The sequence below is a fragment of the Babylonia areolata genome, chromosome 20, assembly GCF_041734735.1.
Source record: "Babylonia areolata isolate BAREFJ2019XMU chromosome 20, ASM4173473v1, whole genome shotgun sequence".
Lineage (NCBI taxonomy): Eukaryota > Metazoa > Mollusca > Gastropoda > Neogastropoda > Buccinidae > Babylonia > Babylonia areolata.
The window spans coordinates 14241907-14255980 of NC_134895.1; the positions used below are offsets into that span (position 1 = coordinate 14241907).

The following is a 14074-nucleotide window of genomic DNA, read 5'->3' on the forward strand; positions in this document are numbered from 1 at the left end:
CCCCACCCCACCCCCACTGTGCTAAAGTGATCCCCCCTCCCCCACCTTGCTAAAGCACTCCCCTCACCCCCACTGTGCTAAAGCACTCCCACCACCCCCACCTTGCTAAAGCACTCCCCTCACCCCCACAGTGCTAAAGCACTCCCACCACCCCTACCTTGCTAAAGCACTCCCCTCACCCCCACAGTGCTAAAGCACTCCCACCACCCCCACCTTGCTAAAGCACTCCCCTCACCCCCACAGTGCTAAAGCACTCCCACCACCCCTACCTTGCTAAAGCACTCCCCTCACCCCCACAGTGCTAAAGCACTCCCACCACCCCCACCTTGCTAAAGCACTCCCCTCACCCCCACTGTGCTAAAGCACTCCCACCTTGCTAAAGCACTCCCCTCACCCCCACAGTGCTAAAGCACTCCCCTCACCCCCACTGTGCTAAAGCACTCCCACCACCCCTACCTTGCTAAAGCGATCCCCCCACCCCACCCCCACTGTGCTAAAGTGATCCCCCCACCCCCACCTTGCTAAAGCGATCCCCACCTTGCTAAAGCGATCCGATCCCCACCTTGCTAAAGCGATCCCCCCACCCCCACTATGCTAAAGTGATCCCCCCTCCCCCACCTTGCTAAAGCGATCCCCCCACCCCCACTGTGCTAAAGCAATCCGCCCACCCCCACCTTGCTAAAGCGATCCCCAACCCACCCCAACATACCTTGCTAAAGCAACCCCCCCACCCCCTCCACCCTGCTGAAGCGCTCCCTCCCAGACACCTTACCGAAACGCTCCCCCCCCACCTTGCTAAAGCACCCCCACCCCACAGACACCTTACCGAAACGCTCCCCCCCACCTTGCTAAAGGCCCCCCCCCCCCACCCATCCACCCTCCCCAGACACCTTGCCAAAATACTCCCCACCCACCTTGCTAAAGCACTCCACCCCCACCACACACAATTTGCCGAAATGCTCCCCTCCCCCCCCCCCACCCTCCTACCCACCTTGCTAAAGCACTCCCTCACCCCTGCACACACACACACACCCCTCCCCTCCCCACCTTACCAAAGCACTCCCTCACCCCTGCACACACACACACCCCTCCCTTCCCCACCCACCTTGCCAAAGCACTCCCTCACCCCTGCACACACACACACACACCTTGCCAAAGCACTCCCTCACCCCTGCACACACACACCCCTCCCCTCCCCACCTTGCCAAAGCACTCCCTCACCCCAGCACACACACACCCCTCCCCTCCCCACCTTGCCAAAACGCTCCCTCACCCCTGCACACACACACCCCTCCCCTCCCCTCCCCACCTTGCCAAAGCACTCCCTCACCCCAGCACACACACACACCCCTCCCCTCCCCTCCCCACCTTGCCAAAGCACTCCCTCACCCCAGCACACACACACACCCCTCCCCTCCCCTCCCCACCTTGCCAAAGCACTCCCTCACCCCAGCACACACACACCCCTCCCCACCCACCTTGCCAAAGCACTCCCTCACCCCAGCACACACACACACCCCTCCCCTCCCCTCCCCACCTTGCCAAAGCACTCCCTCACCCCAGCACACACACACCCCTCCCCTCCCCACCTTGCCAAAGCACTCCCTCACCCCTGCACACACACACCCCCTCCCCTCCCCTCCCCACCTTGCCACAGCACTCCCTCACCCCTGCACACACACACACCCCTCCCCTCCCCTCCCCACCTTGCCAAAGCACTCCCTCACCCCTGCACACACACACACACACCCCTCCCCTCCCCACCCACCTTGCCAAAGCGGTCCCCCGTCAGCCTTGAGTCGAGCGGCGCGTTGACCAGGCCACGGTTCAGGATGCTGACCAGGTTACAGGACCCGGTGCCGTGCCACAGCAACCGCCGGTTGCCCAGCCCGCACTTCTGGAACCGCCCCTCCTCCCCCTCCCTCTCCACCTTGTACACCCCCTCAAAGCGATGCCGGTTGTTACCTGGTTGGAAAATATATACGTATAAATTAAGAAAAAAAGTTGCTGTTTTTATTGTCAGTTGCGTCTACTGGATGACACCCCCTCAAAGCGATGCCGGTTGTTACCTGGTTGGAAAATTTTTTTTTTTTCAAATGGTTGCAGCTTCTACTGTCAGGCGCAGATGTTGGATACTGTCTTTCAATTTGACTTTAAAACCTCGTCAACGGACTCTCCCAAATTTCGCTCTGTTTCTTGGACCAATATTGTTTCACTTTCTGACGGGCACAACAGCCGAGTGGTTAAAGCGTTGGACTGTCAATCTGAGGGTCCCGGGTTTGAATCACGGTGACGGCGCCTGGTGGGTAAAGGGTGGAGATTTTTACGATCTCCCAGGTCAACATATGGTCAGACCTGCTAGTGCCTGAACCCCCTTCGTGTGTATATGCAAGCAGAAGATCAAATACGCACGTTAAAGATCCTGTAATCCATGTCAGCGTTCGGTGGGTTATGGAAACAAGAACATACCCAGCATGCACACCCCCGAAAATGGAGTATGGCTGCCTACATGGCGGGGTAAAAATGGTCATACACGTAAAAGCCCACTCGTGTGCATACGAGTGAACGCAGAAGAAGAAAAAGTTTCACTTTCAGACTGTTATCTAATTCATTACGGACTAGATACTGTCACTTGATATCAAGTGTCTGTTACGTGATGTTGCAGTTAAGCATACTGTCATTAATGACACTTTAATTACATGAAAGGTTTCATCTGCAGTCACTGGCAACACTGATGAGGGTTTTTGTTTGTTTGCTTTTGTTTGTGTTTTTTTTTCTCTCTACATTCATTATCAGCTGTTTCTCAGTAGGGTATTGTTATGTTAATGACTTCCCTTTCAATAAATCCCATTAAGAAATCACCTTTTATAGCAGGTGAATTTGAAGCAGTGTTTTCAACAGAATTATTCTACTGTGGATCATATGTTTACTTCAGTGGCCTTTGTTCAAAAACAGTATTCCTTAAATCGTTAGAGGCATGTAGCATTTAAAGATTTTGAGAGAGCTTTTGACTCTATACAAGGAACAATTCTCTGGCCGATCCGTTCAAAAAGGATGTGGTCATTCTGTGCTGTTGGTTTGTTGTTGTTTTTACACAACAAATCTAAAAATGACACAGAAGTAAAAAAAAAATAATAAAATTAAAAAAAGACACATAAAGAAAAAAAAAGAAAAGAAAGGATCTTACACAAACAGACAGACAGGCATAAACATACAGCATCAAATGAAACCAAAAAAAGTTGTCAGAAAACTGACACCAAAAATGTACGGTCTTTGAATAATAATAATCAGACTCACAATCAAATCAAATCAAAACCACGTCTGTACCAACAACTGCAACAAGTGCTGAACAAGATCACAAAGAAATCAAAAAACATGGTTCAAAAGGTTTATTAAAAAAAAATTTTTTTAAAAGGTGGTGTAAAAGAACGAGCCTGTGTGCACAGGTGCTACTGACTTTTGAATTGTGTTCTTCTCTCTTGAGTCTGTATTTGGCAAGCAGGTATGTGTGGCTCTACTTTACTTCTAAAAACATAGGACTCATTGCCACTACATGTCCGGCGCAGTGAAAGGGTACCAGGGTGGGGGTGGGGGTGCGGGGGATGGAGGGCTAACACCAACACAAAAAAAAAGAGGCGTCGCAGAGGAGACAAACACAAAAGACACAGAAAGAGAGGTAGAAAAGGACAGGAACTTGAACCCAAACCTTATAATAATGATAATATTATCATTACACACACACACACACACACACACACACACACACGCTGAGGGTACTGACTTCCCAGCTGAGCGAAGCGCAGGATGTTCTGTACCATGGGGTCCCCTTCCTCCATCCTCTGCAGCTTGCACTTCATCACATTGTACGTGTAGTCCAGAGGGTGCACCTCTGCAACACACACACACACACATACATACACACACATAAATTAATAGTTAACATACAAAAAAAAAAAAAAAAAACCACTCAAAATATAATTTTCATCAATGTGTAAGTTCACATGTGCACAAAGTACACTTGCAATATGCACACCACATGCAGGTAAGCAGCCATGCACAGAAACATACACGCATGCGTGTTCACATGCACGCACACATCACAGGCAACATAAGCATCAAATTAACATCTTAGGCAACTTAATTAAGTCGACCAGACAGTTCACTGCCATAGGCAACTTCAGTCGAATGAACAGTTCACCTTCCATTGGCAACTTTAGTCGACCAGACAGTTCATCGCCATAGGCAACTTCAGTCGACCACCCAGTTCACCGGACAATTCAACACCATAGGCGACTTTAGTCAACATCAAGGTGTCTTGTTAAAATGACCATTTATCACACTGTAACGAAGACTGACAGCTGCTGCCAGTTTCCTGGGCAACAGAACAACTAGCCTTCGCCTTCAGACTGTCCTTTTTTGTGTTGTTTTGAAATTAACCAAACTGTGTGACCGAGAACATGTCACACTCACCGAACCCGCATACACCCACACATGCAGGCACACTGACACAAGCATGGAAACGCACACACATGTGGAGTGATGCGTCCGCCTAGGAAGCAAGAGAATCTGAGTGTGCTGGTTCCAATCACTGCTCAGCCTGCCGATATTTTCTCCCCCTCCACTAGACCTTGAGTGGTGGTCTGGACGCTAGTCATTCGGATGAGACAATAAATCGAGGTCCCATGTGCAGCATGCACTTAGCGCACGTAAAAGAACCCACAGCAACAAAAGGGTTGTTCCTGGCAAAATTCTGTAGAAAAATCCACTTCGATAGGAAAAACAAATAAAACTGCATGCAGGAAAAAATACAAAAAAATGGGTGGCGCTGTAGTGTAGCGACGCACTCTCCCTGGGGAGAGCAGCCCTGAATTTCACACAGAGAAATCTGTTGTGATAAAAAGAAATACAAATACACAAACACACACAGATAACGCAATGCTTGTATAACAAAATTTCCAGTCCCACATAAACGCCGAGGCCCAAACCCTCGACCCGACAAACGTGCCAGTCTGTTACCTGACTTCCGGAACATGGCACCCAGCATCATCTTGGTGCTGACTTCAAAGTCCAGCAGGTTGGTGACCAGACTGAACTCCGTCTCAAAGTCCCTCATCTTGTCCAGAGGGCGCAGCCTCTCATACACAAAGTTCTTCTTCGGGATCAGCTGGTAGTACTCCGTGCTCAGGTCAGACACCTACACAGCACAATACAAGACAGTATAGTACAATACCGTATGATACAGTATAATTCAACGCAATACAATGCAATACAGTACAATACCATACAGTACAACATAGTACAGTACAGTACATTATAATACAATACAATACAGTTGGGGTTTTTTTTGTTTGTTTATTTTTTTTTTTGAGATTTCATAGTCTTTTTAATTCCTCTTCTCCCATTCATCCATTCCAAACTTCCTGCATTCATCTATCAACATCTTTCTTTTGTTGTAGTAATACAGAGTTACGTGTGGATGGACAGGTAATTAGAAAATAAACACAAAACAGCAAAATTCCTCTTTACTAATCCGACTGGAAATTATTTGTGCATCCTTTTAACTCTTTCAGCCCTTTGAAGTCTTCTGCCTGTACACACCTTCCCAGCCTGGCTTATTTTGGCTTGGCTGCATCAACGGGACGGGGTGCTTCACTTCAGGCACAAATTTATAGCAACCACTCAACCAATAACTACCAAACTTCACATGACGACTGAAATATAATACTGACACAAACTGCTGAAGTCTCAAGACAAGGGATGCAATAGTTTTACCTGTAACTTAAAATTAAAAACAGAAATAGTAAAATGTCAGCTTCTGACGATGTTGAAGGCTGTGCGTTTTTGATTCAAATGGCCCAACTTTGTCCAGACCTGACGGGCAAAACAGCCGAGTGGTTAAAGCACTGGACTGTCAATCTGAGGGTCCCGGGTTCGAATCACGGTGACGGCGCCTGGTGGGTGAAGGGTGGAGATTTTTACGATCTCCCAGGTCAACATATGTGCAGACCTGCTAGTGCCTGAACCCCCTTCGTGTGTATACGCAAGCAGAAGATCAATACGCACGTTAACTCACTCAGTACGGCCAGTCCTCTCTTCTTCTCCACAGACCCCTCGGATGTCCAGTGGGTGTCTGAATGACCCAACCTTTAGCTTCCGTCGTCAGAATTGTGGTATTCTTTGTCAACATTCACCACTTCAGTATAAGAGCCTTCCGCGTGCAATATTTTGATGATGGTAATTGGGATGAAACGCTGTTAACGTCGTCTCTTTCGCCGTTCATATGGAGAGAGTTAAAGATCCTGTAATCCATGTCAGCGTTCGGTGGGTTATGGAAGCAAGAACATACCCAGCATGCACACCCCCAAAAACGGAGTATGGCTGCCTACATGGCGGGGTAAAAACGGTCATACACGTAAAAGCCCAATCGTGTGCATACGAGTGAACGTGGGAGTTGCTGCCCACGAACGCAGAAGAAGAAGAAGAAGAGTCCAGACCGGTTGCCAATTTCATCTCCTTCACTTTCCAAAGAGTATCGGAAGAATCATAAGTCAAATTTTTGTCAATATCTGGACTGAATTCCCTGCACAAGTCCATCATAATTTCATTGAGCACTTTCTGTGCAGTAAGCCTTTGACGCTTTACTATATCGATGCAGAAAACTAAAACCGGATACATAACACACTAATTGTTCGATCCATGGAGCGTAACTTTGCATGCCAGTGAGGAAGGAAGTTAAGTTTGAGATACTTCCCTGACCTTGCACTTTGATTTATAGTGATGAGCTGACGAAAAAGTTTAAGTATACAGGTTTCTTCGCTCGTCATTTATGCAGAGCTCAGGCATAGAATGGCGATCAGCAGTGCCCACCTGCAGGTTTGAATAAGTTAAATGCTTGTCACTTCGATCTCCCCCGGCGAGGCCTCACCTTCTGACAGTCCCTCTGGTGCTGCTCCTTCTCCTCCTGTCCCCTCTCCTTGCGCACACTGCGGTACTCTGCTATGTTGTTCACCAGGGGCCTGCACACACACACACACACACACACACACACACACACACACACACAAACATACACAACACACACATACACACATGAATACAGGGGAAAAAAAACATCTGTGCTGCATGCTAGGTCAAACAAACAACAACAAAAAACCAGACTAAGCTGAATGATCAGAAATACACAACATGCAGTTCTGCTTTCACATTTCGTCTGATTCTTCACCTGACAAAGTGAAAAACAAAAACAAAAAAAACAAAAACAAGGCAGAACAGTCTTTTTTCCTTCCCCATCATGAGCATTGTTTCAGTGGTGTTTGGTCACCAGGAGGCCACACACCAGAGGAGACCCTGCGCCGCTGCTGAGTCAGTTTAGTGGTGTTCATTAGTGCCTGTTATGATTTAACGAATCTACTAAGCCCCCTGCTGACGACAGTAACTGCTTAGTCATGGAGCCAAACTGAGTGAGTGTCTCCCCCAGAGTGAAGACAAAAAAACCAAACAAAACAAAATTCTTCACTTCTGTATTCACTCCGTGGATGGGTACAACAGCCACGTGGTCAAAGTGTTGGAGTTTCAACCTGAAGGCCGTGGATTTCAATCCTGGCTGCAGCACCAGTTTGGTGAACGAGAAGAGATTTTTCCAATCTCCTGGTGTATGTGCAGACCTGCTCGTGCCTGAACCCACCTTTGAATGTATAAAGCATGCCAAACATGAAGGTGGCAGAATGGATAAGATGCAGATCTGCCAATACATAGTCCATGTGGATCTGGGTTCCATTCCCACTCTCGCCCTTTCTCCCTACTCTGACTGGAAAATCAAACTGAGCGTCTAGTCATTCAGACAAAGTCATCAACCATGGTCCCATGTGTAGTACGCACTTGGCGCACAGAAAAAGAACCCATGGCAATAAAAGTGTTAAGCGCATTGGGTTACGCTGCTGGTCAGGCATCTGCTTAGCAGATGTGGTGTAGCGTATATAAATTTGTCTGAGCGCAGTGACGCCTCCTTGAGTAACTGAACTAACTGAACTGTCCTCTTGCAAAATTCTTTAGCAGAAATCATCTCTGAGAGGTACATGAATATACATGCATGCACTCAAGGCCTGAGTGGCATCTGCTTGGCAGACATGGTGCAGTGTACATGGATTTGTCTAAACACAGTACTACCTCCTTCAGAAACTGAAACTGAAACTGAACATGAAATGTGCATGTTAAAGAACCAGTCATCAGAGTCAGCCTTCGGTGGGTTATGGAAACAAAAATACACCTAGCGTACTTACTCCCCAAAACTAAGTATAGCCACCTGCATGGTGGGGTTAAAACATTCACGCACATAAAATCGCACTGGTTCAAGGGAAGGTGGGAGCTGCAGCCCATAAACAAAGAAGAAGAAGATGATGATGAAGAAGGAGAATAAGAAGCAGAAAATAAAAAAAAAAGAAGAAGTAGAAGAAGAAGAAGAAGTGGACATTAAGGAAAAAGACAACGAAGAAGAAGATCATGAAGAAGAAGAAGAAGGAGAATATGAAGAAGATGAAGAAGAAAAAGAAGAAGAAAGGAATAATGATGTTGATGATGACAACAAAGAAGTAGAAGACAGAGAAGGTCAAGAAGATGAAGAAGAAAAAGAGAGGAAGAAGAAAGATAAAGAAGAAGAGGAAGGAGAAGAAGAAGATGATGAAAGAACACAATCAAGAAGACAACACTCACGCCATCTCCTCAAGTAGCTGCTTCGCCTGCAGCAGTCTGTCCCGACGGAACTGTCCGAAGGGCAGGACGTTGGTGTCTATGTGGACGTTGTTGTGGTACGCATTCTGCAGGGTGTCTATGTTCACCTGCAACATCACCAGACATGATGATGGCAAGTGTTTGTAGCAACAATCAGGAAATTTGGTAGGAACATTTTGAATTTGGTAGGAACACTCGGACTCTGAGCCACATCAGCTAATGTACATTTTATCTACAAGGCATACAAACACTCCATAGCTTAATCCACCGAGCACAGATGCTGTTTGACCGTGACGCAATTTGCTTAAGCCACGTTCTCTCTTGTTCAGGCAAACGATTAAACTGACTCGTCTACTCAATGCTGTTTCAATGCAAACACGCACGCAATTAGCTGAGCATCATCACGTGAGACCAAGGTTTGTAGTGACTGCCCTGGCTTCATGATCAATAGGTCTAGAGAGTCTGAGTAATGTTACGACAGGAAAAGCATGTGACCATGCCTATGCTGTTGAAAATGAACCTGTTAGAACAATTTTGACATTGGTGTAATGTCTGAACAAACTGCAATCAAGCGTAACAAAATACGGAGAAATCTTAACAGTTGGCATCCCTGCATCATCCACCACCTGGCTGAGTCCTACTGAAGAGCTGGTCTAGGATGGTCAGTCAAGTCTCACCAGGACCATCAGAACAGTCAGAGGCAACTGCTGTCCTGACTGATTATAGTGGGGAGTGTCTTGCCCAAGTTACAACCCCACTCTCTCCGCCTAGAGGGATTTAGGACAGTCAAGAGTTATGATGGTTCCCAAAGGCCAGTCAACACCCATGTCTGCAGCACAAAAAGCCAGTGCAGTCTTGCCTCCTGGCTGGAGAATCATAGTCCTTCACAAAAGAATAAGCTGTGAATGAATTCCAATTGCAATGGAGAAACCATTCATCATATATATATGTGTATCTGTATTTTCACTGGCTGTATATAAGAGAGTTCTGGCATTTGAGGAAAGGCATCTTCAGGACCTCGACCAGAAGCATCAAACCCGAACAGTAAAAAGACAAGAACTATCATCTGCTACTGCCTGCCTGCATTCCGAAATCTGCTTTTGGGCTGCGTTCCTCCCCTCCAGAGTCACAGAGTGTCTTCATCATTCATGATGGACTTCCATGATGTATCAAAATTCTTACTGTATTCATGTTTGTACATGTTTTCCAAGTTTACATCTGTACTTGCCTCTCAATATTTCTAGTAATCTTTATAGTAAAGACATATTCTGTTCAGTTCTCTTCCACTGCTGAAATATTTCCACCATGGTTTCATGTTCAACTGAAACAAACATGCCGTTTTCTGCTAAAACATTAACATGATGTTCAGTTAACTCTGCTACACATCCAAGTTCATCCATCTCAAAATTGTAATCTAGCATGACGTCACTGTGTTACCTGAAACATTACACCAGTGTTCAGGGTTCTCCGTAATGTCTTTGTTAAACTGAAACATTAAGTACTGTTGAAAGCACATTCACTTTTTCATGTCCAGCCAAAATACTATGATCAAAGTTCACCACAAACATCGGTACGTTGCTTGGATGTATGAAATTTGAAATCACCTGATGCAACACTGTCATAAATCTGACTGCTCCATCAAACCCCATCAGTGCCAAGGGAAAAACAGTGGACAGTGGTGTTTCAAGTCATAAAACAACATCCAAAACAATAAGCCTAAAACTGAGAAAATGGCCTGGAGATACACCACTCGAGATAAACTGTGTGAATTTTCAGCCTTCCAAATTAATTTCCCTTTTTCTGATGACATCATCAGTGATGTCACTATGCAGGGATGTGACATATTCTATGGAACTCAAGGGGTTAAATCTACACCTGAAACATAACTGGTAGTAGTAGTGGCTGCAGGAGTAGGAGTAGTAGCAGCAGCAACAGCACTAGTAGTAGTAGTAGTAGTAGTAGTAGCAGCAGTGACAATTCTAGAGCACAAAAGTATAGAGCACTCGGCAATTTACAATGACACTCTCATGATTTTTTTTTTACAAGATACATGCTTTATAAAAACTGACATAAAAATAAAACAATGATCAATATATCTAAGGAACAAGGGCACACAACCACACAATCCCATATGTTACTCACACACACAATCCCATCTGCTACTCACACATACACACACCTGTTACTCACACACACAATCCCATCTGCTACTCACACATACACACACCTGTTACTCACACACACAATCCCATCTGCTACTCACACATACACACACCTGTTACTCACACACACAATCCCATCTGCTACTCACACATACACACACCTGTTACTCACACACACAATCCCATCTGCTACTCACACATACACACACCTGTTACTCACACACACAATCCCATCTGCTACTCACACACACCTGTTACTCACTCTCACAATCCCATCTGTTACTCTCACACAGACATCTGTTACTCACACATCTGTTACGCTCACAATCCCATCTGCTACTCACACACACACACACACACACACATTTGTTACTTACACACACACACTCCCATCTGTTACACACACACACACACACACACAATCCCACCTGTAACTCACACACAACCCAATCTGTCACTCACACACACAACCCACACCATCTAACGCTCATTGTAACTCACAATCCCTCAATATTCTCACCATGATTTTCATGGCGCTCTGAACATGTTCAGGCAGAGAGCATCGCACAGTGGTGGTGAAGTCAAACTTGATCTTCTTCTGTTCTTTGGGCGGCCTGCGTTCCTCTGCTGGCACCAGACGGTACTTTCGGGGCTTCTGTTCAAAACTGCAACAGCACAGCAAAAATCGTGTTAATGTTTTGATGAATCTGCCCTCTATTTATCTCAGTTGTCTGTTCAAAACTGTCCAAGCACAGCAAAACTCATGTTTATATTTCAATGACTTTGTTCTCCGGTTATGACGGGCGCAATAGCCGAATGGCTAAAGCGTTGGACTTTCAATCTAAGGGTCCTGGGTTCGAATCTCGGTGACGGCGCCTGGTGGGTAAAGGGTGGAGATTTTTACGATCTCCCAGGTCAACATATGAGCAGACCTGCCAGTGCCTGAACCCCCTTCGTGTGTATACGCAAGCAGAAGATCAAATACGCACGTTAAAGATCCTGTAATCCATGTCAGCGTTCGGTGGGTTATGGAAACAAGAACATACCCAGCATGCACATCCCCGAAAACGGAGTATGGCTGCCTACATGGCGGGATAAAAACGGTCATACACGTAAAAGCCCACTCGCGTATATACGAGTGATAGTGGGAGTTGCAGCCCACGAACGCAGAAGAAGAAGAAGAAGAAGTTCTCCGATTATCTTAGTTGTCTGTCTGAAACTGCAACAGCAAAGCATAGATCATGTTTAAATTTTCAAAACTTTGCTCTCTGTTTACCTTGGTATTTATTCTGTTCAAAACTGTCACAGTAAAGCAAAACTCATGACTCTGGCTCTACAACTATCTTAGCAGTCTGTTCAAAACTGTAGAAGCACAGCAAAACTCATATTTATATTTCTTCTTCTTCTTCTTCTGCGTTCACTCGTATGCACACGAGTGGGCTTTTACGTGTATGACCGTTTTTACCCCGCCATGTAGGCAGCCATACTCCGTTTTCGGGGGTGTGCATGCTGGGTATGTTCTTGTTTCCATAACCCACCGAACGTTGACATGGATTACAGGATCTTTAACGTGCGTATTTGATCTTCTGCTTGCATATACACACGAAGGGGGTTCAGGCACTAGCAGGTCTGCACATATATTTATATTTCAATGACTGTGCTTTCTGATTATCTTAGCTGTCTGTTTGAAACTGCAACAGCAAAGCAAAAATCATGTTTATATTTCAAGACTTTGCCCTCTGTTTACCTTAGTAGTCTGTTCAAAACTATCATAGAACAATGAAAATCCTGTTTATATCAATTTTTTTTTTGTCTTTTCAAAAATTAAACATACGTTACTAATCATCATCATCACCATCATAACGATCACAATGATCACCACAATTACCTGACATATCATTACCATTTTCTTGTTGACTTAACACACACACACACACACACACACACACACACATATAAACAGATAAATCAGGTGAAAGGCTGAAGAAGCTTACAAGATGACTGATGATATGATAAATCACCTTTCTAAAAAAATGTACTGAATATGGTCAAGTGGAGATAGCTGCCAAGCAGGTAAATAAAAAAATTTAAAAAAAGATAAATAAATTGAAATGAAACAACTGCACAAAAACAAAACAAAATAAAACTAGAAAAAAACAAATCAATGAAATAAAATAAAATGAATCAACCACAAGAAACAAAATAAAATGAAAAAAAAAAATCAATAGAATAAAATATAAAATGAAACAACTACACAAAATAAAATAAAATGAAAAAAATCAACAAAATAAAATAAAATGAAACAACTGCACAAAACAAAATAAAATGAAAAAAAATAAATAAATAAAATAAAATAAAATAAAAATGAAACAACTACACACACACAAAAAAAAAAAAACCCCAAACAAATCACCTTTTGACCTCCTGCCACTTGTTGCCGGACTTGGCGCGGAAGATCTTGCAGAACTCCTTGACGCCGGCCTCCTTGGAGGTGAAGGGGGTGTGCTGAAACTGCCCAGTGTCCCCAATCCTCCCCCAACGCGTGAACAGAACGTACAGGTTCTGGCCCGGCTGGTGCACCAGCTGTCGCCGTGGAAACACACCATCGTCATGACAACAACAGCGTGTGGCTGTGACGGTGACCAGTCGACTGGTGCACACTTTTAATACTGATAAGAAGAAGAAGCAGATGAAGAAGAAGAAGAGAAGAAGAATGGATGTTTACTGCATTGTATGTATTGTATAGTATTGTACTATATTGTACTGTACTGCGTTGTATTGCACTGTATTGCACTGCATCATATTGCACTGCATCACACTGTATTGCATTGCATTGCATCATATTGTATTGCATCACACTGTACTGTATTGCATTGCATCATATTGCACTGCATCACACTGTATTGTATTGCACTGCATCATATTGCACTGCATCACACTGTATTGTATTGCACTGCATCATATTGCACTGCATCACACTGTATTGTATTGCATTGCATCATATTGTATTGCATCACACTGTATTGTATTGCATTGCATCATATTGTATTGCATCACACTGTATTGTATTGCACTGCATCATATTGTATTGCATCACACTGTATTGTATTGCACTGCATCATATCGCACTGCATCACACTGTATTGTATTGCATTGCATCATATTGCACTGCATCACACTGTATT

At 44.9% G+C, this 14074-nt stretch overlaps 1 protein-coding gene across 1 annotated transcript in view; it reads right to left on the reverse strand.

Moving 5' to 3' along the window:
* LOC143295161 (uncharacterized) overlaps positions 1–14074 on the reverse strand; it is a 121240-nt gene that overhangs the window by 16362 nt on the left and 90804 nt on the right. Inside the window, exons 43-50 of the mRNA XM_076606735.1 lie at positions 13303–13472; positions 11410–11554; positions 8710–8834; positions 6926–7016; positions 5017–5194; positions 3782–3889; positions 2034–2069; positions 1769–1965 (exon numbers count right to left, since the gene is read on the reverse strand). Coding sequence (XP_076462850.1) covers positions 1769–1965; positions 2034–2069; positions 3782–3889; positions 5017–5194; positions 6926–7016; positions 8710–8834; positions 11410–11554; positions 13303–13472 — 1050 coding nt within the window. The remainder of the gene's footprint in view (positions 1–1768; positions 1966–2033; positions 2070–3781; positions 3890–5016; positions 5195–6925; positions 7017–8709; positions 8835–11409; positions 11555–13302; positions 13473–14074) is intronic.